Source organism: Aulonocara stuartgranti, assembly GCF_965226115.1.
Source record: "Aulonocara stuartgranti genome assembly, chromosome: 2".
Taxonomy (NCBI): domain Eukaryota; kingdom Metazoa; phylum Chordata; class Actinopteri; order Cichliformes; family Cichlidae; genus Aulonocara; species Aulonocara stuartgranti.
The window spans coordinates 7853659-7879655 of NC_138940.1; the positions used below are offsets into that span (position 1 = coordinate 7853659).

The 25997-nt window shown below is 40.6% G+C and overlaps 1 protein-coding gene across 3 annotated transcripts in view; it reads left to right on the forward strand.

The window, feature by feature from the left end:
- Positions 1-212: 212 nt before the first annotated feature.
- afg2a (AFG2 AAA ATPase homolog A) overlaps positions 213-25997 on the forward strand; it is a 114988-nt gene continuing 89203 nt past the window's right edge. For all 3 annotated transcript variants that reach the window (XM_082509740.1, XM_082509741.1, XM_082509742.1), the window contains exons 1-11: positions 213-493; positions 2751-2875; positions 2949-3106; positions 3708-3766; positions 4121-4768; positions 4897-5026; positions 5218-5274; positions 6313-6436; positions 8306-8407; positions 8574-8727; positions 23955-24112. In XM_082509740.1, coding sequence (XP_082365866.1) covers positions 319-493; positions 2751-2875; positions 2949-3106; positions 3708-3766; positions 4121-4768; positions 4897-5026; positions 5218-5274; positions 6313-6436; positions 8306-8407; positions 8574-8727; positions 23955-24112 — 1890 coding nt within the window. In that variant the 5' untranslated portion in view covers positions 213-318. The remainder of the gene's footprint in view (positions 494-2750; positions 2876-2948; positions 3107-3707; positions 3767-4120; positions 4769-4896; positions 5027-5217; positions 5275-6312; positions 6437-8305; positions 8408-8573; positions 8728-23954; positions 24113-25997) is intronic.

A 25997-nucleotide genomic window follows, 5' to 3' on the forward strand; every position in this document is an offset into this window, starting at 1 on the left:
TTTTCCAGCGAAATTTCGCATTGCATTCTCTCGACCTCTACAATCTTATAGAAACGTTTTCTACGAGAGGTTAATATTTTTCAGGTATTATTTTTATTTTTGTAATATGTTATATACATATATATTTTAAATACCACACACAAGTGTTTTAGAATTAAACAAATACAAAATGCTGCTGCCAACTGCCAGGAAGCGCTCGTATATATGTGGATTTACGGTAAACGAAGGCGGGACTAAACGCTAACCAGGAAGTTTACGACACCGCTTGATGTTTACACATGTTTCTGCTTTCACGTGGAGAAGCTTTTTGCAATTATCATGTCTTCAAAGAAAAATAAAAGCAAAACAAAAAAAGCGAGTGAAGGAGATAGCTCCTTCTCATTGAAAGAGGGCCTAAATGACTCTTCAAGCCTGCAAACATCTCGCACCGACGGAGGAAGCTGCAAAAGTTTGAACTGCAACTCTTTCACTGTCATCGACTTCATTGAAAAAGGTAAGAAGACGAGACATGAGTCTAAACATTTAACAGGCTGTATTATATATAAATCAGGTATAACCCCCGTGCAAACGAAGCTACCTGTACTATGAAGATGGAAGTCCCAGCATGGCGCTTGCTGCACTCACAGGACCAGTACTCACTGATGCTGCTGGTCCATTTGTTTTTCTCCAGAGTCGTTTTCTGAGCTTTGTGCCTTTATTCTTTTCATTTGTTTGCAGCATTTGTTTGTGAACTTGTTTGCATTGTTTAGATTTGCATTTGTGGCTCTTTTTCTCTCTCTTTTTCTTTATATTCACTGGTCATTCATTTCCCAACACCCTCCAGAACAGTCCAGCTGCTTTAACAAATCTAATAAAAACATAGTTCTTACTTAACCTCTTATCCCAAATCCTGCATTTTTCTAATCACTTACCTCGTTTTGTCTCTTCCTTCTTTCTGCGTGAGGTAAGAGTGTGCTGAAATTTCTCTGCTGCTGGGAAGTTTATTCCAGTCAGCGGGAAAGGAGGCTCCAGCAAATTGCTGAACCTCAAATTCAGGAGGAGCAATGCCTTGACCAGCACTCTGTGTGCACTTTCTAGACTTAGAGAAGGCTTATGTACATTAGGTGCCTAGAGGCACCTGATGTACTGCAGGAGGATGGGGTCCAAGACCTTCTGTTATGGGCAATTGGGTCCTTCTGTAACCAAAATGAGAGGCGTGTCCTTATCCTTGACACAAACTCAAGCACATTTTCAGTGGGTGTGACTCTGCCTGGTTTGCCACGTGTCTCCAATCCTGTTTTCATGGACAGGAATTTAAGGCATGGCTAGGCTGAGGAGGGCATCCACTTTGGGAAACTCAGAACAGCACTTCTGTTTTTAGCGGATGATGTGGTTCTGTTGGTTCTTTGGGGCATGACCTCCAGTATGCACTGTTTTTCTGAACGCTTCTCCCACTGAAAACGCTACGCCCAGATAAACAGAGTCAACTTTTTGGGGTATAGCTGCTAAAACTTTTTCACAGAAACCCTGGTAGCTTGGAACTTGTTCTTAAGTCTAACACACTATAATTATTACTGGGCTCTTTCTATTTTGAAGATTTGATAAAGCTTATAATGAGCGCTGTATTTGATGACTCATAACAATCCCTTAGTTATACTGCTATAGACTCAGTCTACTGTAGGACAGATACACTGAGAACTCCTCCACTCCCATCTATCTCTCACTTTTTCCCCCTTTATGTATTTTTATGGCACTGTTTTATGCCATTTACTTTTATTTTTGTTTGTTGACTGTGCCTATAATCTTCTGTTTTGTCATGTCTTTCTTCTCATCTCCCAATCGATCATGGCAGATGGTTGACTCCCTCAGAGTTTATATTATAATACAGAGCACCTCGTGCTTTGTGCTACTAACACATTTTTATTCTCTAATCAACGTGTCAGGTGGGCTTGTAGGCTTATATCAGTTCAACTCCTCATATCTGTGTTACATAACAAAATACTTTTGCCAGCATTGATTACGTAGAGAAACAAAACTTTACACATCTGCTCTGCAGTCATTGCACTGCTAAATGCAGGTAACACCAGACAGTGCACTTTATGCATGCATTGTGCTTTTTGAGTGAGTGGGTGGGTTTACAGATGTAGGAGAAACTTGCCATGATCTTATCTCTCTTTTTTTTTTAGTTCTCTGTTTTTCATTTATTTGTTGACATGTTTTTGAATCTAAACTAAAACACTGTTGTAACATCTGGTTTTTACTCTGAATCTTTCATCTGCACAAAAAATTAAGCCATGAAAAAAACCTTAAGCTTGGCTATTAGCGAGGAGAAACAACCTGGAAAGTACAAATCTGTCTTTTAGAGCTGAAAGTCATCATGAAATTATGAAAACACTGTTACCAAAAATCCCTACCAGTAACAAACTAGTGCATCGTCAAATCAGGTAAACAGTGTTTCAGGTCAAACCCACTTTAATACAGTGTCAGCACCACCCAGCAATCAAATGCTTTTTATTTAGTTACCTTTCACTGAGGTAATCTAGTTCATGTATGAAATTTGGGAAAGTGGTTTGTCTTGTTTAGGCTCATGAAAAAAATTCCTGCTGAACACAAAAAGAAGTTTAGTACATTCAAGTTATGTAAGAACCATGAGTTGAAACGTAATGCTATTATTTTTTGCTTTGGGAACATATGCAGCAGTTCCATCATTTCTAAAAGCTTTTCTTGAATTATTTATTTTTATTTTTATTTTTATTTAATTTGCTTCACAGCTGATGACAAAACACCCAAAAGCTGCAGATCAACTTTAGCCCAACTCAGCCTCAACTCAATGAAATCAGCCAGCGCATGCATCGGGAGGCCCGTGCTGCTGACGAGTACCACAGGACAACAGGAGGTTCTTCTCTTCTCTCCTCTCCTCTCCTCTCCTCTCCTCTCCTCTCCTCTGACACCCTTTGTGATACTTTCAGGTATGCTTGGCCTGGCCAGTCGCCTCCTTTCCAGGTGGAAAAGTTGGCCTGCAGAAGTGTGCTCAGAACAACCTGAGAGTAAAGACAGGGGATGAGTTGATGCTTCACCCAATAACAGGTCCCTTGCTTCAGGCTGAAGAGGTGGTTCTCTCTAACAGGTAAGGTTTACCTTGCTTTTATTTAAAAAAAAAAAAAAGGAAAAAGTCTGTATACATATATTTATCATTCCAGTTTGCTCTATACTCAAAATGTTGCTAAACTACAGTAACTGTACACACAGCTGCCAGTTTAAGTACATCCAGCAACATAAATCCAGTCTAATGAGTCCTACAATATAATGTACATTAATGAAAGTTATGTTTATTTTTGTTGTTGTTCTTTTAATTCTACTGTGGTGAATACATATATATATATATATATATATATATATATATATATATATATATATATAGATATATATATATATAGATATATAGATAGATAGATAGATAGATAGAAGCCTCGGCCTTCTTTCCAGCAGAAGGCCGAGGCTTCTATCTATCTATCTATCTATCTATATATATATATATATATATATATATATATATATATATATATATAGATAGATAGATAGAAGCCTCGGCCTTCTTTCCAGCAGAAGGCCGAGGCCCCCATCTGTTGGAAACAAGATGCAACTGCAGTTCAAATGTCAGTAATCACTGAGAAGTTGAGAGAATAATGTTTCCAGTTAGTTATCAACCACCTGAAACTTTTTTTCAGGTCAAAAGATGAAACACTAGAAACAGATGAATTCAAGGATTTCTTCCTGAGATCTCTGGGTATGTCCTTTTGCCTCATCTTCATCACCTCATCTTGTATCTGAAATATTTGAGACCTTTCAGTAGAAAGTGTGTACTTCTTACACACCTGACTTTGCATTTTTCTGTCTTTTTACTGTATAGTATATACACTAAAAAGAGTATTATGTGTTATGGCGGATAAGCTACTATACTATAAGCTATTAATATTTTGCAGAAAATGCACAAGCCTCGTTTCCCTCTCTGCTGTACAGTAAAATAAAATAAAATATCCATGCACTTTAGATTCTATGGCTTGTACTTTAATTTAATATAATCAAGCAGATGATTTCCTTTATTAGAATAACTACTATGTATTTGTCTCTCTTATATCAGCTGGGAACATTGTTCTGCCTGGGAACGTCGTTTCCTTGAGTTATTTTGGCCGCTCTTGCAGCCTTCGGGTTGAAACCATAAAAGGGGAGGATGGCGTCACCCTCCAGAGACCAGCTCCTCTCCTGGGAGCGAGTCCTGAAACTGAAGAGTCCTCTGTGATGAATTCTGTGCTGGACTCCACATCAGCTGAACTCTCCCTGCAGCTCAGCATGCTGTCTGTTGATGACAACCACGATGCAACAACAGACACACCTAGAGAGCTCGGTCCTGCAGCCAGCACTCCATGCCGACAAGCCCAGCCTCTTTCCCTTTCCTCGCAGCCTGTAGCTCCTTCCCACAACTCCCTGAATCCTTCAGCAGGTTTAGTAGACACTGCTGTGAGTCCGGAGAGCTCACTCATCTTAGAGCAGGCAGAGAAAAGCTCATCAGCACCTCCTGCTGGTGCTTTGAGTACTGACACCTTCTACTGCCTGTCATGCTCCACTAAAGTTAGATTTAAAAGCAGAGTAGGCCAAACAGATCCAGATGCAGAAGCTAAGGGGTCAAAGGTCACGTATAGCATGATTGGTGGACTCAGTAGTCAGCTGGATGTCATCAAAGAGACCATCGAACTTCCACTGAAACATCCTGAGCTGTTTTCCAAATATGGTATGTTAGATTATACCATGCTGTAAACTAACCCCCAGTGATGTCATTATGATGTGAGGTGTTACAGTTAGATTTACTGACTCTCATTAAATGTCAGATCTCTAATTTTAAGCGGTTGTCTACCACAGGGATCCCACCTCCAAGAGGAGTTCTTCTGTATGGTCCCCCGGGGACAGGAAAAACTATGATTGGACGAGCCATAGCCAGTGAAGTTGGAGCCCACATGACGGTGATAAATGGCCCAGAAATCATGAGCAAGTATGGTCATATAGCCTGAAAACTTCATGGCACCATATTTCTATCCCAGCAGATTATTTTGGGGAAAATTTACTTTGTTTCCATGACAGCAAGATTTTACTCACCACCTTACACATGATCCAAAGCCACAGATTAAATGAGGAAAGTTTATTCACTGAATTAAAGAAGCGTGTTGTCTCATTTCTTTGCAGATTTTACGGTGAAACAGAAGCAAGACTGAGACAAATATTCACAGAAGCGTCTCAGAGGTAAGTTTTCGCTGAGCTGCCTATACTCATAAAGATAGTATGTCACTTTTAGTTCTGTGTATGCAAATCTCTAAATTCTCTTTTTTATGTTAAATTACATTATTATATTCATAAACGTGCAGAGGTCTCTCACAGTTGATGTGGAACTATCATATTTATCATTCATACTGGGACATAGTTTAAAAATGAAAAGCAAAATCCAGCAAAGACCTCACAAAGGACATCTAATCCTTCATTTGATCCACCTTCTAGTCTGCAAGGCTTCATCAGAAATGGTCTCAGTGGGATGATGTCGCCATCTTCCTGTCTGTTTTAAAAAGAGGAAGGGAAACATGAAATGAAGACCGAAGCGTGCCTAACTGCACAAGATTGGCACCAGGTCTTATGGAGTGATAAATCCAAATTTCACAGTTTTGGTTCAAGTCATTGTCAGTGTGTAGAGACGAGGTTAGGAGAGAAGTATGGTCATGTGTAAAACGTGGTGCAGATTCTGTCATGGTTCAGAGCTGCAGTTCAGCCAGTGATGTTGGAGATCCTGTCAAAATTGATGGAATTATGAAAACAGAAAAGTACTGTCAGATTTTGAGCCACTGTACAACACCATCTGAGAAGCTTCTGATTAGCATTAGCTTCATTTTTGAATACGACAGTGATCCCAAACACACTGCCTATGCTGTAAAAACTTACCTGGATAGAAAAAACACAGTGGAACAGTCATGGACTAAATATGCACCTAAATATCACTGAAGCAGTGTGGGATCATCTTGATACAGATTGGATGAAAAAGGAAGCGACATCCAAAGAAGAGCTTTGAAGTTTCTTCAGGTAGCCTGCAGAACCATTTCTAAAGACACATTAAAGAAAATACGAGAAAGCTTGACCATGATGAAGAATAAAGATGGACACATCAAATAATGACTTCTATGTCAAAAAATTGCCTAAAGAGTCAATATTTTGCCCTCTGCGCAGTATTTCCATTTACGTTTTCACATGTTTCAATAAATCAATGTGCTTCTCACATTTGACTTGGTTTGATAGGCAGCCTGCGATCATCTTCATTGACGAGCTGGATGCTTTGTGCCCAAAGCGAGAGGGAGCTCAGAATGAGGTGGAGAAACGAGTTGTTGCCTCTCTTCTGACTCTGATGGATGGGATTGGTTCAGTAAGTATCCGAGTAATTGTACTCTACTATGGCAATAATGTTTTCCGCATTAAACTAAAGGCAGCTCTTTTGAGCATAACCTTATATGCTGTTAAGGTTTTTTTTAAGTTTGAGTTTTTTGGAACCTCACTGAGTCATCTTCTCTGAATTTTGCCAGCCTGCAGCACATAAAGGATGCTCACATTTCTTCTCTTTATACATGAATACAACAGTCTGTTTTACATTAGCATGATTATTGCTAGAAGGCTGGGATTAAACTGAGCAGTAACTGCTTGTTCAGTAGACACATGTCTTTATACTTTGTCTTTCCGCAGCCAAACGTGGCTCCATCCTAATATGCCCTCATTGCAAATACAGATTGTCATGCAGAAACCATCTCTGCGTGCTGGACGCCCTTCAGACACTATGGGTTGCATCTCTCGGGTGCCATTTGTCCTCTGAGCTCTGTGTTAGTGCCTGATGAGAAAAAGGATGATTCCCCCACACACCCCCAGTGGGAGTCTGGGAAAGAAATCACCCAAGGCTGCCATGAGCTGACAATTTGCCGTAACTTTATCAGCAAACTAAATCTTCCCGTCCCCAGGCAGAGAAGGCCGCGGTGTGGATTGGTGATACTGCACAGATACACCAACTCCCTTCTTGCTCCCAGCTCCTGTCTGTTTTCCAAACCAAGGTCATCATTGCTGATTGGTTTGTGGAATGTGGAGAAAGCACTTCCTGCTCCACGGCATTCTTCCTTGCACTGTAATTTATTTGTGTTTCAACTCTGTCTCCAGTGTTAAAAGGTGGAAAAAGTTTTTCCCATCTTGCAGGCAAACCACCCCAGGAAACGCAGAAGTGAGCCAGGTTTAGCATCAGGCTGGGGTCAGAAAATCTCTCAAGCTTTGAAAAATGTCCTCGACATATGAAATACTAAAAGCCAGCGGGCTGAGTTTGACAAGTGGACTTAAACTTGAACTGATGACCACTAAATTTGACCTAATCTAAGAGTGTGGGTGCCACAAGCTGCCGTGCACCTGGGCAGATTAAACAACGAAACTTTACTGCATTATTGAAAACTACCCCTTTGTGTGAATGTATTTAACAGAAACATTTTATTTGCATTATTTATATTCCATGCGCTATAATTTTAAATTGTGAGTCTCCTACAGTTGCTCTGTATGATTCGAGGTTTTTTTTAAAAACTTTTTTTCTTATTCTGTACCTTGTTGTGGCCCCAGAGTTCATCCACTGTATGAAAGGGATCAGTTTTAGCTTCCTTCTTGCTCCTTTTAAGGTAACTTTCTTCTGTTTGAGTGCATCAATGGGAGATTTGAACAACAGGTGGGTGGAGTCTCTGTGCTCACAGCTAGAGCTGGTTGCCTGAGATATCTCAACAGGTTTATGTGATCTGATTTACTGTTAGTGTGGGTGCCATCATGGCCTGGTCTCAATAATGAAAGATATTGGATCTCAGTAGTAAATAAACAAAATACTCTGAAACTGAGGCATTTAGATCACTCTGGCCTTTTTGGTTTATAATGGTTATTTTTACATAGGCTGACTTTATGATTTGAAACTTTAGTCATGTTTGGTGTGAACATTCAGAATTGTAATAGTTTATATACGACATAAAATGAGAAATGCAAAAGGGCTACTTTAAATTGCCATCTCTTCTCATACAGAATATAAAAAACACACAAAAAATTGATTGTCAAACACATCACAGTTAACCAGATCACTTGAACAACAGAATATACATACCAACTGTGTGAGTCAAGCTTTAAATGACTTTTAGTTCATCAATTAACATTTGCTGAGCAGGTCTTACTATGAAATTACTATGTTGTTATCTCAGAATTAGCTGATCCAACTTTCTTCTCTTTGTAGGAGGGTCACTCAGGTCAGCTGCTGGTCCTTGGGGCCACAAACCGACCCCAAGCCATTGATCCTGCTCTGCGCAGGCCGGGACGCTTTGACAAAGAGCTGGAGGTACATACTATCAGAGAGACTGCAGTGTGTTTCCAATCAACGTCACGCTGTTTGTGAAGAATTGCTACTTAATTGCGCAACTTTCTTCTGAGGCTCTGAGTACGTGGACAGAGTACAAAAAATGTGGTATACAAATCGCTGTTCTGTGTTGATTTCGTGACGGCAGGTCGGAGTTCCTGGTGCTGCAGAGCGGGCAGATATTTTGCAGAAGCAGCTGAAATGCGTGCCATGCAGCGCCACCGAGGAGGAGCTGACGCAGCTGGCAGACGCCGCTCACGGTTACGTAGGAGCAGATCTCGCAGCTGTTGGCAAAGAAGCGGGCAAGTAAACACTGCTTTGCTCTCTTTTAGAGAGTTGAAATGTTTGTTTCCAAGTTGTAAGAACCTAATAGCACGCAAAAACATTTTGGATTATTGGTGTGGCTACGCCTTTATTTACATATCTACTGATATCTGTCAGGCCAAAAAAAAGCTGGATATTTTCAAGCGTTAGACTCTGATTTGAAATATCATTCCCAGATTTGTAGCTGTAGCTTTTGATAGTCATGTAAACTGTTGCTCATAATGTCACGGAAACCAAGGACATCTATGGCCACTCAAAGCAGCTGTTAAGAAACACCAGTGCTTCTCTTTGCATTGATTTCCTCTTTGCACTTCATGAAAACAACATAATTTAGGAAAACAAAACACAGTTGCATATGGCAACCGGCCCAGAATTGCTCTCCATCTTTTTGTAGTTTAGTTTGCCCCGTGGGCTGAGGTATCTGACCAACAAACAATAGTGATTGACAGTTTGTTATTGAGCTCTAGGTGCATTCTAGGCCTCATGTTGTTTTTCCCTCTCTCGCTTGACCTTTGTTTTCCTTGTAAAATGTCGCCCAGACCACAATAACTTGTGAATTATTTCCATCTAAATTATTTTTACCAATTTTTGAGACATTTTCTTGGAGTGCCTGACATGCCCACAGCTCCTTTGAACACACAGGTCAAGCATCCTTTGATATTTGCCAGAGAGGAAGTTGGGAGTTTCAGCGGTTTCTCTCACTGGGATCCAAATACCACAAAAACCACCACTTGTTGTGAAATTCCTGTGCCCCCTCACCCCTAGCACCACAAACCATCCCACCTCATATCCCTGAGGACAAACACACTGGCTTATATACATGTGTATCTGCCCTGCATGTCCTTGATTGTGGGGGTATATGTGATTGTTTGAGCACATGCTTATTTGTTTTTCTGTGGAAGTGTGTGTATGTGACCCCATATGCCTCCTGGGTGGTCCCACCGCCGGGGTATGTGGCGTATTGCCTTTCCAGCTACGGAGGGAGTTGGGCTGCTGTGTGGAAGCATTCCGGCAATGAGCGTAATTTACTGTCCGCAGAGGGCCAGACGTGACTGGCAGCGTTTTCTGAGAAACCCCCACATGCCCCCGAGGGAGACAACAACCTCCCCAACCCCGCTCGACACCGCTAGTTTCCCCAAAATCTCCAAACCAAAATCACAAGACCGATAAAAGCCCTTGCAACAAAAAAGCCACAGGAGAACTCTTAATGCACTCATGACTTCTTTCTTTCATTTTACCGCTTGAGATAAAATATAAATTCAGTTACAGATGCTTGGTTAGAGTACGAGGCATCTATAGCTAAAGCGCTCTCAGACATTCACCGGAAATTTGGGGCTGAGTCTAAAGTTCAAACTGATAAATATCAGTCTAGATTTAACACCATCATAGATTTATCTCATTCATGCCATCTTTTAACTGGCTGTCAATGCAGCAAATAGGAGCATGGCATGACTCCGGCATGTGATTTGGTCACAGTGGTCCTTTCCCATTTTGTGTGATAACTCCAATATAATTTCCCATGATACACCTTTCTGTTAGGGGAGGATTTTACTGTATAACACGTTTTCCGGGATTGTAATGCAACTGTAACTGAAAGGAAGTAGTGGCAGTTTATCTAGTAAAATCCAAAGTGCTCTATGGTGCACTAAAAAACAATCACCTTACTGTAGTCATGAAAAAGAGCAAGAACCTTACCCGATTTAAGTTTGGCTAATCTCCCCTTTAGGGCTGCCACAAACGATTATTTTGATAGTCAACTAGTCACCGATTATTTTTTCCATGAGTCGACTAATCAGATCATGCGTCCATTGGATGTAAAACCTACAGCTTATTGCACCAGCATGCATCTGCTCTTATATAACTATCATTAGCTTACAGCTTTAACTGTTTAAGGTATGTGCTAACTAAAAATAAAGACAAGATGATAGTTTATTAAATTGTAATGAAATTAGCAGATTGTCTTGGTGGAGTTTAATAAGCGCAGCCGTCTGCTCCTTGCTATCTAAAATATAACAGGACAGGAGTATATAGGGTTGCCAACTCCCTGAAAAATAAATAAGGGACACCTCGTGGCCAGGGCCGGGCGACCCAATTGTCTTCACCCTTCCCAGTGTGGTGAATTTTCTAGCTCTTTTTTTGTGTGTGAAATTATTTTTTTAACCATTTGACTTGAATTTGGTGGTGGTCAGAGGGCCCGGTGGCGCCAGTGTCCGGCAGCCTCGCCTCTGTCAGTGCGCCCCAGGGTGGCTGTGGTTACAATGTAGCTTGCCATCACCAGTGTGTGAATGTGTGTGTGAATGGGTGGATGACTGGATATGTAAAGCGCTTTGGGGTCCTTAGGGACTAGTAAAGCGCTATATAAATACAGGCCATTTACCATTTACCATTTTTGAATTTGATTTAAGTAGATGTGTATTCTTTGTGATATGAACACATGTGAAACAAATGATCATTTAGCCATTTATTTTTAGCTCAAAATGACAACATTAACACGATAAAACAGGTCTCTTTCTTAAACAGAAGCCTGTCATGCTTAACTTTTGAGAATATAAGTAAATCTTTCTTTAAAAGAACTCTGTCCTGCTTAACTTAAAATAATAGAAAACAATAGAAAGAAAAATATTCTTGTAACAGTGCACATTTAGTGCATTTAGTACAATTGGCTTCAGTTGAGGTATTATTTCAGCTTTTCTAATGCTAATCAGCTGCTCCTGTTTGTAAACCCACTTGCTCCCATGATTACGCATCTTAACTCATCATCATTATTCATCTATGTATTACTTTTATGTATTAGTCATCTATTTGTTGTAATCATCTATTCTTGCAGTTGTTTATTACACAAAATAAATTATATTATCACACTTCTGGCCACATAGCGCTGATATTCACTGCACATGCCCATATTAACTTTTTCCAGCCAGGTGTTTTCCTTTGCCCATTCTTCCCTTTCTCTGAGGGGAACAAACATTGCTGCTCTAACGCTGGGCTTACACTGTGCAGTTTTAGGCCCATTTTGAGCCGATTTTTTGAGTGATCGGACCGATTTTGGCCTTCATCGTGCATCGTGTAGTATACGTGGGGTAACGAGAAGTGATTAACACCTCACGACCAGCTCCCGATCATCAATCGCTCGTGAGGGTCTCACCACAGCCGCTCACACTGCTCGCGCGCAAACACGTAAACGTTGGTGTAAAAGATGGAGCAGCACGGCTGTGCAGCCTGTGATCTGGACACAAGCGATGGAGGCACAACTTGTAGAACTTTGGAAAGCTCATCCGAGCCTTTTCGATGTGGCATCACAAAATTATCACGACCACAACAACCGTGAAAATAGTTGGATTTACATTGCTGCTCAGTCACAGCTGCCCGATCAATGTTTTTCATTAGCAATTTAGCAAAGTTGATGGTGGTGGTGTGTGTGTCTGTGTGAGTGTAAGACGGAGAGAGAGAGAGCGACAGAATTTCTGTTATAACCTTCATTTTATGGAGGCACAGTGTGAGCACTCAGGTCGCATCAGAGCATCGGGCGGTATAGTGTGAGACCTGCATCGTGACCTACCAACTGCGAGTCAATCGTGCAGTTTGAGCAGGAGCTGAATAACGTGACTGAAAAAAATTGCACAGTGTCTGCCCAGCTTTAGGTTTACTGTCGTCCGAGACTTGCACCGCAGTGTCTGCGTTTGTTTCCCTGTTGGCCATGCTTCTTGTTGTGGTCATTTGTTGTCTTCCGGTATTTTCTCCGTAAGCGACCTTTCCTCGACCAATGAGATGAGTGGTAATCTGAATTGTCATACTCGTAAGTGTGCTGTCAGCTCATTGGTCACAAAGCAGGAGAGGGGCTGGGAATTATGTTTTCAAACAAAGCGTTAATTCCATTAAAAGTTATAGACTACTTTTGATTCTCACTGTATTACGGGACAAAGTGCGTCCCTTATTAGCTCAATACGGGACGTGTACTTTTGTTTCGAAATACGGGACGATTCCGTATTTTAAGGGACGGTTGGCAACCCTAGGAGTATAGAGTATCTCACACTTCTGATAATCAGCTGTCTGCTTGACATTTATCCAGCTGTGTAAAAACTATAACTTTAATCTCAGCCAAACCAATTTAATCAGGAACAAATAAAATACTGAAAAAAGCCAAACAATAACATTTTAAGTTATGTAAGTGACTTATATATCATGTTTAACCTGAGTAGCGAAAGACTGGTGGGTTTGAAAACGATTTGCCAGGAGTCCGGTGTTCTCACCGGCTCTACTGAGCCTTGAACCCCGGCTAGCTATCGAGCTAGTGGGTAACAGACGTCTCTGAAAACGTCGGAGCGCTTTTGAAAATATGTGGTGTCTTGATAAACCAAGCAGATATTTGAAGTTTACACAGTTACATTCTCACCTGAAAATATGTTAAACGTTTATTTTGTGACCCAGAAAGAATAATAAGAGTAACATGAAAACTAACTAGCTGCCCCATTGTTGGAAACTGAGCAGGACCGCACGGTTCCTGAATTTGGACACAGCTACGATACCGGACGCTGCTTCTTCTTCTTCGGGGTTTAACGGCAGCTGGCATCCTTGTACATGCAGTGCTGCCATCTTCTGTTTCAGTCCGTTATTACACTCTTAAATCCTACTACTTATTCCTGCGTCTTTTGGGATCTTACAAAGCTTCAAACGAGGCGTCGACTATTAAATTAGTCGTCGACAATTTTAATAGGCAACGTAATCGTGACTAGTCGACTAATCATGGCAGCCCTACTCCCTTTTAAGGTTGTCTCCTTGTGCATCTCTGGACTGCTTTCAGTGCAATTTCTATTTTTAGATTCCTCTGCGTGTTAACTATTCTGTCCACTTGCAAATTTAACTTTGAGATTTATGTGTCAAACTAACTGAAGCAGACGTTTACTGGAACATGACTTCTACTGTAACATCCTGAGATCTCTGTGGGGGGATTATTTGGTGCAACTGACCTCCACTGTGGCTGGTGCCAGCGTGGCATTTTATGCCAGTTCACACCACTGAAATCTTACACACACCCCATTCATCAAATTTAACTACCAAGTGACTTCACTGTGAGTTGAATCACAGAATGTCAGAACAGGACTTTTAATGAGCAAAAAAAGGTGACCAGATCTAAGATAGTTTCGCTTTTCTTTGAACAGAGTTGCATATACCTTTTTTATGTGATAATGCCCAGATTCCTATTTCATATGTATAAATGAAGGCAAAACTGTCTGCTGTATGCACCGCAATCTTGTTTTGTGATTGCCCCCATCTAAAAATTTTATTTCAAATTTACAAGTATTTATACATTAATCAGTTGTACAGTTTATTTGCAAGTTGCAGATTATTTTCAGTAAAAATCCAAACCACATTACCGTTATCCCTATAAATTGCTTGGATACATATAAATAGACACATAAAGCCATAGAAAACATAGACACATGAACTCGCAAGCTGATATCTGTTTTTTCCTATTTTGCTTTGTACCGAAAGGAACAAAAGAGGCATAAAAACACATCAAATCGGAACTGCAGTTGTTTCCTCGTGCTGCTCAGGTAACAATGAGCTGCTGAGGAAGCATACACTCTGATGTACCGCTTCCTGAAAAATAAAATTGAGGGAACATATATCATGGCGAGCCCAATATACTCTGGTCACGCGAAAGATCCACCTTGCACAGCTGCATTAAAGCATCCACGCGTACGGACTTGTGGCTTCTATAATGGATGCAGTCACAAACACATGCACATTATCCTGCCTTTTAAATAATTCCAGTCTCTTTAATGAAAGACTATTTACATGAGCTGTTCATATGTTAGGAAAGTCAAAGGGTTTGTGTGTGTGTGTTTGATTCTTTTGTGTGTGGATAAGAATGCATGGAAATCTTGATGTCATTAGGGAAATTGTTGTTTGTCCACTCTGAATTATACTGAGCCCCAGAAACTTCTTGACGACAGATGTGTTATATAATGAGCACTTAATTACAGTCGATCACGGATCTGCCAGTTTTTAAAGCATTGTAATGCATGAGCACGCTCATGCCAGATGTATTAAAGTGCGATTCACTTAGGTCACCTGAAATCCCTTTTTAAGCTTCCACCGAATGCACAAATTATGAAGAAAAACTGTGCTTTACATCACGGGCACTGACCAATGGAATTCAGGTTAAACTTAATGAAAGAAGCATTTTTAAACCTGGGGGTGAAAAAACAAGAATGCATCAAAGTATTGAGAAGGCATCATGATGCTTCTCTGACTGCTGTACACACATATTTATTCTTTAATTGCAAAAGAAAATACTGAACTATTTTTGAGAAAGGTCTGATTTAAAACAGTTCAACTCTGGGTAATAAAAAAGTTTAAAACATCGCAGAAAGATGCCGCTGAAGTAAAAGTACATAAAATGTAACTTGTTGGGGAAAGAATTTCTCCTGTTTCTGATTGTTCTTACATCAGCCTACATGCACTAAACAGGCAATCTGGATGGCATCCTGTTTAATTAACTCTATAGATATGCAATATTTTTTTTTTATCAGTTTTATGCTGTTTTCAGGGAGTTGTCAGTTTGGAGCTCTTCTTTACTGAATGTATAATGTGCTAAGAAGCCAATCTCTGATTTTACTTTGCACAAACTTTAAATTAAGGTAAGAGGTTGTCATCATTCATCATCGGTTGTCTGTCATTTAAGACACAAATGGGTGAAAAATAAATGAATGTCTAAGCAAGCTATTGCCTGACTGAAAGCCTCGTGAAGTGTTCACGTGGGCTAAGACTGACATGCATTATTGTTAAAATAGTCTTCATTTTCTACAGTTAGAATTCATGCTCCCTTTACAGTAATAGAATTTGACATTCATGTACTGTTTGCACACTGTTTAGGGGGACAGAAGTCCCTCTAAAAAAGTGAAAGTCAGAAGAAGTAGAATTAAAGCTGAACATTTCAAAACTAAGTACTTGATTACATTTCACCATCCTCTCATTGCCAGTAACAAAAAATATCAAACCCCTTGAAAACCCTAAATGAAACCTCTTAACTGTAGCAACTGTGAATGAGGACCTCTCATGGTCAAATGCTGTATAGCTGTGCAGGTACAGTCAAGCGTAGCTGCCAGTTCATGTGGAGTCAGCATGGAGCGTAACCAGACTGAGCTCTGTTTAGATACAAAGATCTGATTTTTATCTGCAGGGTGAAAATAGCTGAATGGTTCCTTCTTAAATGTTTTGTTGAGTTCTTGTCCAAATTTACATCTGAGGATATATTTTTTTCTCTAATCTTCCGAAGTGAGAATCCCCGAGTTAGAATTTGCAAGTTCATTAGCCAAACGACTCGCAATCCTTTAAACTAATTATCTCCTTTCCCTCCTCTTTTAAATTTGGGATTTCTGAATCAAACTTTTTTCTGTCCGCGGTTCTCTCCCTGTTGACAACGTGGCCTTCATCATAGTTTCATTGATGTTGACAGATTCATGTACACATTAAGAAGATCTGCTGGACTGAGTTAGTCACAGCAGAAAAATGTCCATGCTGCACGCCTATAACTCTGTGTATGAGCATTTTTCTGACAGCTTTTCTGTTGCATCTGTCGCTCCTCATCACATCATTCTGACTGTGACTTCATGTCAGACATGTGTCAGCATGCACATTCTTGCAGGACAGGTTAACTTAGATGGAGACATTACACAAGTCCCAGATTTGTTTCTTGTTAGCTGCAGGAGCAGTTCCATGTTTGAGCTGAGTGTAGTTGAAGTTCTATAATAGAAAAGATTTGCTTTAAAACACATGCAAAACATCCATTTTCACAACTAATATGCATTTTTAAAGACATTTAAATGAAGCTTCCATTATCCAAATGTATTATAATAGAGCATGTGACACACCCAAAATTAACTATTAAGAGCTGATGAGTCAACATTTTGACTGGTTGCTTGTACAGACAGATTCACTTTTTATATTTCTATTTCACAATAGATCAAATTGAATTAAAATAAATGTTAAAATTGGAGAAAAAAAGGGATCTGGGTGTAGGTCTCCTATGTCCAAGATAAATTTGATGGCTCATGTTTCCTAGTTTATCACATTAAATATGTCCTCTCTGTATAAAAGCTCAGTGCAGCCCATCTGAGATTGTGCACTAGTTTGTGAATTCTCTTTTTGGAGCCTCATTTTGTAGCTAGCAAGTTTGGTAGCCTGCTAGACCTTAATAGACACAATAAAGTAAAACTTTTACTCACCAAATGTAAGAGTGCATATCCTGCCCCGTCTCCCTCCCCTCAGCCCCACCTGGTCGCTGCAGATGGCTGCCCCTTCCTGATCCTGGTTCTGCTGGGGGATTCTTCCTGTTAAAAGAGTTTTTCCTTCCCACTGTTGCCAAGTGCTCACTTGTGGGGAGGTTGTCTTGATTTTTAGGATTTTGTCTCTGTTATTGTAGAGTCTTTACCTCACAGTACTAAGTTCCTTCAGGTGGCTGTTGTTGTGGTTTGGTGCCATACAAACACAATTGGATTGAAAATGCTTTTTTTTTACTTGTTTTACGTTTAACTTGGCTGCAAGTCATATTTTCTCAGATAGTTCCTCTGAAAAATGTGCCAAAAAACTGCTGATTGTCAGTATCCATCAGTCGTATTTCAGTTATTATGAAGGGAGAAAGTAGTTTTAGAGGAAAAAAACAAAAGGGTATTGTACCAGATTGTAAACATCTTTTATTTCAGTTTTAAATTTGAGCATATAAATATGGGAGTGCATGGGGACTGACTTGCTTTCCTGGTTAGCCTCAAGGAATTGCAGGTTTTAGGCCAAAATTATAAAATTTTTATAAATTTATGTAAGAATAAACCTTAGCTGGCAGAACCTGCACATTTAATTAATTAGCAATATGCATAAATTGTATATAGAATAAAAGAAGGAGCAACGGTCAAATAGGGTTGCGTGTCTTTACAGTGTAGGATGCTTTCTTATGTTTTGTTACAAGATCCCTGACAAAAGCTTCCTCCAGTATAACCACAAATGCGCTGAGTTCTAGTGTTCATATTTCCCTAAATGTTACTTTGACCGTGTTTCCAGCCCACCAGAGATTATGCAAAACAGCTTTTTCATAATGAATCCCCCTAGGTGTTCTGCGTGGTATTGGAAGCTGCCATGTGGTCTCGCGGAGCCTCACAGACTCCGGGCGTCTCTCTGTCGTCCTGTTGGTGTTCAACTGATCCCGGTGCTGGCAGATGACTCATTTCCACAGTCTAAACAGTGCAAATTGCGTGTGTGAGTGTGCACGTCTATTTGAACGTGTGTATGCCGGTGCATGCTTGTTTGGTTTGTGCCACATCCGGACCCACTGTTTACAAGCCTCTCTAAACAGGGGAAGCCTGCTGGAGCAAAAAGGGCCAGTAAAATTGATTATATGGAATAATAAACACAAAATGCACCACTGTGTCAGCTGAAAGCTTTTTGGTTAGCCTGCTATTTGACGGCAAAGATCAGGCTCGATATTTAACAACTCAAACTTTAGCAACTAAATGGCCTAAATGATTTACACGGGAAATGTGCAAAGTGATTTGGCCAACACGCTTAGTGAAAATCCCCTAAACCTAAATATTCAGCACTTGAGCGTTTTTAAACCCAAACCATTGATCTTCCTGGCCATGAGACACAGGAAATGGGGACTAGAGGTTACTCCGCTCTGTAGAAACGAGGAAGAAAAACGGCAGCAAAAACCAGCAGAGTTTTGTGTGTTTGACATAAATTTTGCCGTGGAAGACTAAATGGGCCAAACAGTGCTAAATGCTCACTGATGTTTACAGCGGCAGCATTGCCTTATAAAGTGCCTTTCCCAAGTCATCTGTCCTTTTAAAGACACTTCAGGGATTTCAGTACAGGTCACATAAATATCAGTCGGATCAGCATGGGAGGTTTATTTGAGGCCCCTGTTTATAAAATCCGGAAATGTGCTGCTTGTGCTCCTAAAACCCGACACATACCTTTTCCCAGTGACAGTGATGTGTGTGTGTGTGTCTGTGTGTTTGTGTGTGTACTTCAAGAGCACATATTATTGCTGTGTTTCAGTTCCGGGAACAGATGTTGGGTATTGTAAATACAGGTGCATAGAGTGCTCCGGAAGCCCCGGCGAGTAATGAAAACGTTCCTGTGGTTTTTTGTGATGGTGTAATGCTCAAAGTATTTTGCAATCATTCGAGGCCGGCCTTGCTGGTGAGCTTCAGGTCAACCTCATTGGTTTTCAGTGCAGCAGCACACAATGCACCGTAACACAAAAACATAGCTCTGATTATTCTGTGTTGAAATGTCGAATGCAGTGTTGATATGCGAGTACACTTCTGTTGTTGGTGATGATCTGCTCTCCCTGATGCTCTCTCTGTGTCAGGTTTCCCTTTTTTAATCTTCCATGCTGGAATGTTTAACCTCTACCCACATAACTCTTGTGTTTCTTCCTCTCTGAATGTCGAGGGAAAGTTTCGAACATTGTATTGAGTGGACTTGTAGTTGCATGAACAAAAAGCTTGTATTGAAAACCTGCTCAAATGTTCAAAGTAGAAACTTTGGGGTTTTCAAGGTTTTTAGAAGTTGACAGAGGTTGTTCATGAACATCAAGGGTGCTGCACAAGTCTTTGCAGACAGTCATTTACATGCTGTGGCTGTGCACGATCACCAGGTGGCAGTATCAAAAATATGTGGAACAATTAGCATTGCTACTTTTATTTATCCTTGTGCTTGTTTTAAACACTCCCCTCGAGTGTTAAAAGCAGTGTAAACTTTCCACCGTAGCTGCTCTCTGTGCTTCTAAGCTTCCGATGAGTTTTTTTTTTCACACGTCTTTGTGTTGAACTCGGCTGACACTTTCTGTCTTCGTCAAGCCAACTTTTCACTTAAGAAGTAGTCTAACTATGCTTAACGTCATCTCTTTTACTGCTGTTTTTTTAAGACTGCATGCTGACGTGTCTGTATTGACTACGTAGTCCTGGCTACCCATAGTCCTCGACTCTGCACAGTCAAAGACTCTGTCCCTCAAAGGTGACCCATAAAGTGGCTTTGCCTGCTTTTCTGCTAGTAGAATTGAGCTATCATTAAAATGACCTTTGCAATATTCATGGGATGGCATAAATCTTTATGATACTTTAATTGCCTTCAATTTTGCAGAAACAGATTCGTCATAAACTAGCTGCTCTTTCACCCTTTGCGATTGGAAATACTATTATAGTATTAGGACAGTGTTTCAGATTTCTGGTTGTCTCAATATATAGACGCACATAAACTGCTTAACTTCACTACATTCTCTGCATCCTACTGTTTAATAGAAGTTTTTGATTTTTTTTATTACTTGTTGGCTGTTGTAACTTAGTGTTAGCTCCAAAATAATCTAATGCATATCTTATCTTGATGTTTTTTCTGGCCACTTCACATGTTAAAGTGTCTCCAAGTAATGTTTGGTATTCAGATGTTTGATTCTGTTGTTGACAGATCAGTTTGGTGTGACCATCAAAGGATGTGACCCCTGAAAAGAAGGCCTTGATTTGGGGCAAGGTCTGTTTTGGACGGATGCAATTAAGATTGTGCCCCTGGGAAGGGGAAAAAACCCAAATAATCGCTCTCCTCTGTTTTTTTCCCAATGCCAGCTCTGGGAAATGAGGTCTTCTCTCACTTCCATACCTACTTTAGGCCCTGGTGTGATGTTTTGCAAATGTGCATTCTTGTACATTTAGGAGGCCCCCTTTTCTTTCAATTCCCTGTGGACCCTTAGTGAATGTGAAGCATTCTGGAAAACAGGAGTGCAAGGAAAAAAAGGAAAGAAAGGAATAGGGAAATGAGTCCACAGAAGGTTCAGATTAAATTGTGTTGTGTTGCTTCTTCTTTTTTTCCCCTCTTCTCCTCCCATCGGATGTTTTCATAACTAAACCAAATGTGTGCTTGAAGTCAGCCAAGAGAATCCCTAAAGCAAAATGTTAAAGTCAAATTGTTGAATCAAGTTTCCGCCGCCCTCTGGGCTTCCAGGCTGCATTTGAAGCTCTGCGCCTTCTGAACTCTGTTTTCCCTTCGGCCAGACGATTCTCTGCAAAGCCTTTCGTTGCCTCTGGCAGAGTGTTACATTTAATCCAGACAGTTTCGAATGATTTTTGATGAAACATTTATTAAACATATGTCAGCTATGTTATTTTTTTTCTTTTCTTTTCAGTGCTTGTATGCAGCCACACCACTAACTGGAAGCTTTAACATTAGCTGTCTGTCAAAGCTTATTGCAGATGATGAGCGTTTCACTTTAGCTGCTGGACAGAGGATTGAAACGTGGTGACAAAAGCTTCACAGAAATATGCAGAAAAATCTGATGTTAATGACCTTGCAGAAAGTGAAGTATGAAGGCATTTCTTCAAGTATTTTTAATGTGATTTTGCATAGTTGTTGCTTTTTGCCTTTGTTTTAACATAAGTGTATTATTTTTTTATGTTACTTTACATTGCTTCTGACACATTTTCTGTGCTCGGGCAAGCTGCCCGGGTATATTTAAGAGGCTGTCCAAGTATATTTGGTGATTCCTTATTTATTTTATTTTTAATCCATCTGAGAGAACATCTGAACAGTCTCCTGACTCTTATTTTCAAACTTCATTTGCTCCTAGCCAACCACCCTTGGCTTTTTTCCGTCTTGTGTTTTACCTTCTGGCTGTATCACTGGCCAGGTTGCTATTGTGGTGGTCCTTGTTGACAGTTGGCTTCTTCCTGATTGAGTCTCTCATCCTGGAGCTGTACATGTTCCAACTTCACAGATTAACTCTGAGCTTGAGAGCCACCCCAACCAGGGAGCTGGTTAATGTGCCACAAGGCTGCAGAGCAGAGCAAAGACTGTGATCAGCAGCAGCAGTCCAAGTTGGTGGAGTTGGAGTTCATCTTCAGAATGAGAGATGCACTGAAGAAGCGGCTTATTATATTTACCCATTATATATAGGTTTATTTATTCTGATCTGTGTAAAATACGAATAATCAACTTTTTATAGAGTTATAAGTCCAAAATCATTCTATCTCCGTGGTCATTCTAAGCTCAAAGAAGATCTGAACCCAGCAGTTAATCCTGTTTTTGGCCCTCTTCCATCACCTTCTCAGCATTTATAGAGGCTGAGGCCCCACTGCCTTTGCAGGGCAGGCAGCTTTGGTTTGGGGTTAGTGCATATGGTGTTGTGGCTGGTGCTCCTCATCTCCCTCCTCGCCCCAGCTTCCTTCCACATCCTATCCTGTCTTGCCTCGTCTGTTCCACTCAAACCAGATGTTTTTCTGCAGTCTAAGCAGCGCCGGGACGAAGCATTATCGCAGATGAAGAGCTGAAGCAGCAGCCAGGTGGAATGATGGGATGTTTAGAGCTCTGGGGATTGAGAGTAAGAAGTAGGGTGGGTGTTTGGGGATAAAGATTGAAGGGGCGTGAAAAATGCATCATACACCAGGGAGCCGGGACTGGGGAACACATTGAGCTCGGCCGAAGACAAATGCGTTTCCAATAATTGAATTTCTCCTTCTTCTTCTACTTCCCCTCGCTCCCTCGCTGTCTGTCTGTCTGTCTGTCCCTTGCCTAGTCAGACGGGTCCTGGAAAATATAAACAGGATGCACTCTTGTCTGATCGTAAATCCCCTCTCGTCTGCTCTCTGGCCCCAAGCCCTGGACCACGTCCGTTCCCCTACAGCCCTCTCCACTCCGTCTCCTATCCAGACCCCCTCCACCCCAACCCTGTTGCTCAGAAGAGGAAGCCAAGAGTGTGTTTGTGTGATATGTGCACATGTGCATTGAGAACGGTTGTGTGTTTAATATACTGTTACCCAACACTGGGGTTGGAAACGTGGTTGTGGGCTGGTTTTGTAACTACTAATCATTGGCCACATTTAGCATGTAATTAACTCAGAGAAGACCTGTCCTCCCACCTGTAGGGGTTAAATCTCCACAGCTGGATGCAAGCTGATCCACACATGGCGTTTCGCATGCTGTCATTGCTTTACTCTTTGCATTTCTCCTTACATTTTTAGCAGTGATGGCAAGCAGCATTGACCCTAGACCTACTTGCAAATCTTTTACACTTTAAGTAAATTGGAAGGTTTTTAAAACTGTACATGACCAATTGGAATCCTTGTGCACTGATCCGATTCATGCAGTAACACTGCCGATGTTTGCACAGTTCTAATTTCACCTGTACAGTACATCAGGCTCCTTTGAAGTAAACAACAGATTCTGTTTAAACAAAAAGTGTAAGAACATCCTTTGTTGAGAACGTGCTTCAGAACAAGATCCTTAATCAATCTTCATTTCCCCCGTGACACAGATAACAACTGTGGTTGTTAACTGATTGTGGAAAAGCAGGAAAAAGAAAACTAAGTTCCCTTTACAAGTGCTGCTTAGCCTCCTCTAAATAAGGCACTTGACCGCAGCTGCTCGGCATCCAACAATAGAAGACAGAGCGGCTTTCTATGGTTAGCAGGCATGTTTAATGACCTTTCCAGTAAATAAATAATTTTTTCTAACCTTTTCTTCAGAAGTATGTGCTCTATGTCAGTCATCACCTCACAATTTTTAAAAGCTAACTCGGCCCAGACTGTTTTCCTCGTGAGATCACTCTGCATTGACTGTTTTTGCAGAGCGAAACAAAGGCTCATTTTTTGGTACTGACACATCAGTGTTTGTTTTCTTATCTTCTTTTTATTCAGTTGCAGACTAAAGGCATTCAAACCTTAAGCTCTTCAATTACACTCTCCTTCCCTTCTGCCTGCTTACTTTTCTCTGCAGGCCCAATTATTTTCACCGTCAAAAGGGGAATTAGCGTTCATTTTAAGATTTGCATTCACTAGGTGTGTATCATCACAGCAAGTACAAGCCTGAACGTTTTGAGTTAAAAAAACGGACTTGGTGCATATGGGTTTGGAATGAAACTGAAGAAAAATGGCACAAGCATTTCTTTTTTAGGCAGTGGATCCAGAACTCTTTTTGAATTTGAAATGATCCATCTTTTCTATAATATGTCAGCCTGAATGTTTTCAGGGAAAGCTTCTTTTTTCGTTTTGTTTTTAAAGTTGTTATACGTCAAACAAAAAGGCTTCCCTTCAGGTCAAACCTGTGTCAAGTCAGTTCTTTTTTTTTTTTTTTTTTTTCTTTATTCAGCATGAAGTTGTTTTCCACTTCTGATTCGGTGACAGATTTACAGTAGCTGATGTAAACCTTCTCTGTGCAGGTTTGCACGCACTGAGGCGAGCACTGGGAGGTTCCCATCAACCACCGTCTGACCAGCAGCTAATGGGGACAGTGACAGTCACTCTGCAGGACCTCCAGTGGGCCATGTCTGTAGTGAAGCCCAGTGCCATGAGGGAGGTTGCTATTGATGTCCCCAAGGTACATTAACTGACACAACTAGTCTGTTTGTTTGTTTTTTCCATTCATTCTCTCATGACTTAAGCTCATTTAGACTCATCTGTCTGTCTTCTTAAAGGTGAAAAACATATCTTTTTAAAAATTCACTCATCTATAAGAAATGACCCTCATATTGATCTTGGAGTTAGTAGAAGCTGATGCTTCCAGATTGCACTATAAAGCTAAGCTCCTGTTCTAGCAGGAATTTTTATTTGGCCATTTGGCATAAACTCCAAAGGTAGGGTGTTTTCGCACATGCAGGGTTTAGTCCATTTCAGTTGAAATCTGGTTCATTTTCTCCCTTGGGCTGGTTCGTTTGTGCAGGTGTGAACACAGTAATCAACTCTTCCAAAAGAGTCTCGGTCCGACCCAACTACCAGGTATATATTACAAGTTTAAGCTAAAAAACTTCCTGTAGCCACGTTTGCTTTGTATCCTGAATGTGGAAAGGTACTATAGATGTGCAAAAATCTGTACAGGCTAGCAACTAGCTGTGAATATAAAACCTCTGTGATCTCCAATAGTCTAGAACACAGCACTTTCTTCCTGTATTTACTTTTGTTGCTTCCGCTCCAGACACATCTGGCCAATGAGCCGACTGAACCTGCTCACATGGTTTGTAGTGACGCGTTTTGGTTTGCTCAGAGTTCTTTTGGATTTTTTTCTGTGCAGAAAGAAACCAAATCATGAGGAAAAGCTACAAGTTTACAAACTCATCAACTGATTCAGACAGGAGTAAACGACCTACAGGTGTCAAAACACCCTCAATCATTCTCGTAGGTCCATGATGTAAAATTGTTAGAGTAGGAACATCAAATGATGTCATAGTGACTAAATTTAACTCCTGGGTTCATTAGTTCCTGAAATGGTTCCTAACCTTTGGAAATAGGCTAACAACTGTTAATGGGAGTGAAAGTTAAGCTGCAGTTATAGTGACAGCTTCTGAGTGTTTTTCTTCCAGTTATAGAGCCAAAAGAAGGAAATAAGGAAAAAAAGCGAGCTAACGTCAGAGAGTGCAACGTCTGCTATGCAACAGACAGGAAGCACAGGCACCGTAAAAACTAAATTAAACAGATATCTCTGCTGACGCCATAAAGAAATCTGGTTCTTGAGTTGCTAAATGTTCCACTATGATCACCACTCTCACTGACGTGATTATTCCTTGTCCACAAACTGTATAACAGACGTAATCGTGGTGACGTCACACATTGATTTCCAACTCTGCATTTCAAAACCTCAACATTTGAGCAGCTGCACTCTAGGTCTTTCTCGCCTTATGAGAAGAGAGACTGGAGTGCTGTTATCAGTTATCAGTTAAGGCTAGCAAGCTTAGTCAGCCAGCTGAACCATAGACGTATAGACACTATACTTGCTAATTAGTGCTAATCAAATAACTACCCTAACACAAGAATTTCACTCACAAAAACCGGAGCACAAACTTCTAGGATGATCTGTACCACATAGCAGGATTTGAAATGCTCTGAAAGGTGGTCAGTAATTTGATTTTAATGTATTGCTCCTGAATATAAACTTATTAATTTCATATCTTAAGAGTTTCTGGGGATCGATCAGCTTAAACCTCCGGTTGGGCCACGCTTCCGTTCAAGTCATGAGCAATGCCTTTGAAATTCTCACTATGTCAACTTCATGACATTTAACAGATTGTTATTATGAAAGTGTCAGTTAGTGCCAGGTTAAATCTAAAGGGACAGAGCTCTGAGGCTGGGCTTGTACTCACATGTGGACATAGAAACGCATGAAGACTTTTGTTTGTTCATTTTCAACTGGAGCTGGATGTCAAAGAGTAGTCTGGGAAAAATTAAGAGACCTTCTCTTCAGATACTTGACTTATTTATGGCATCATTCA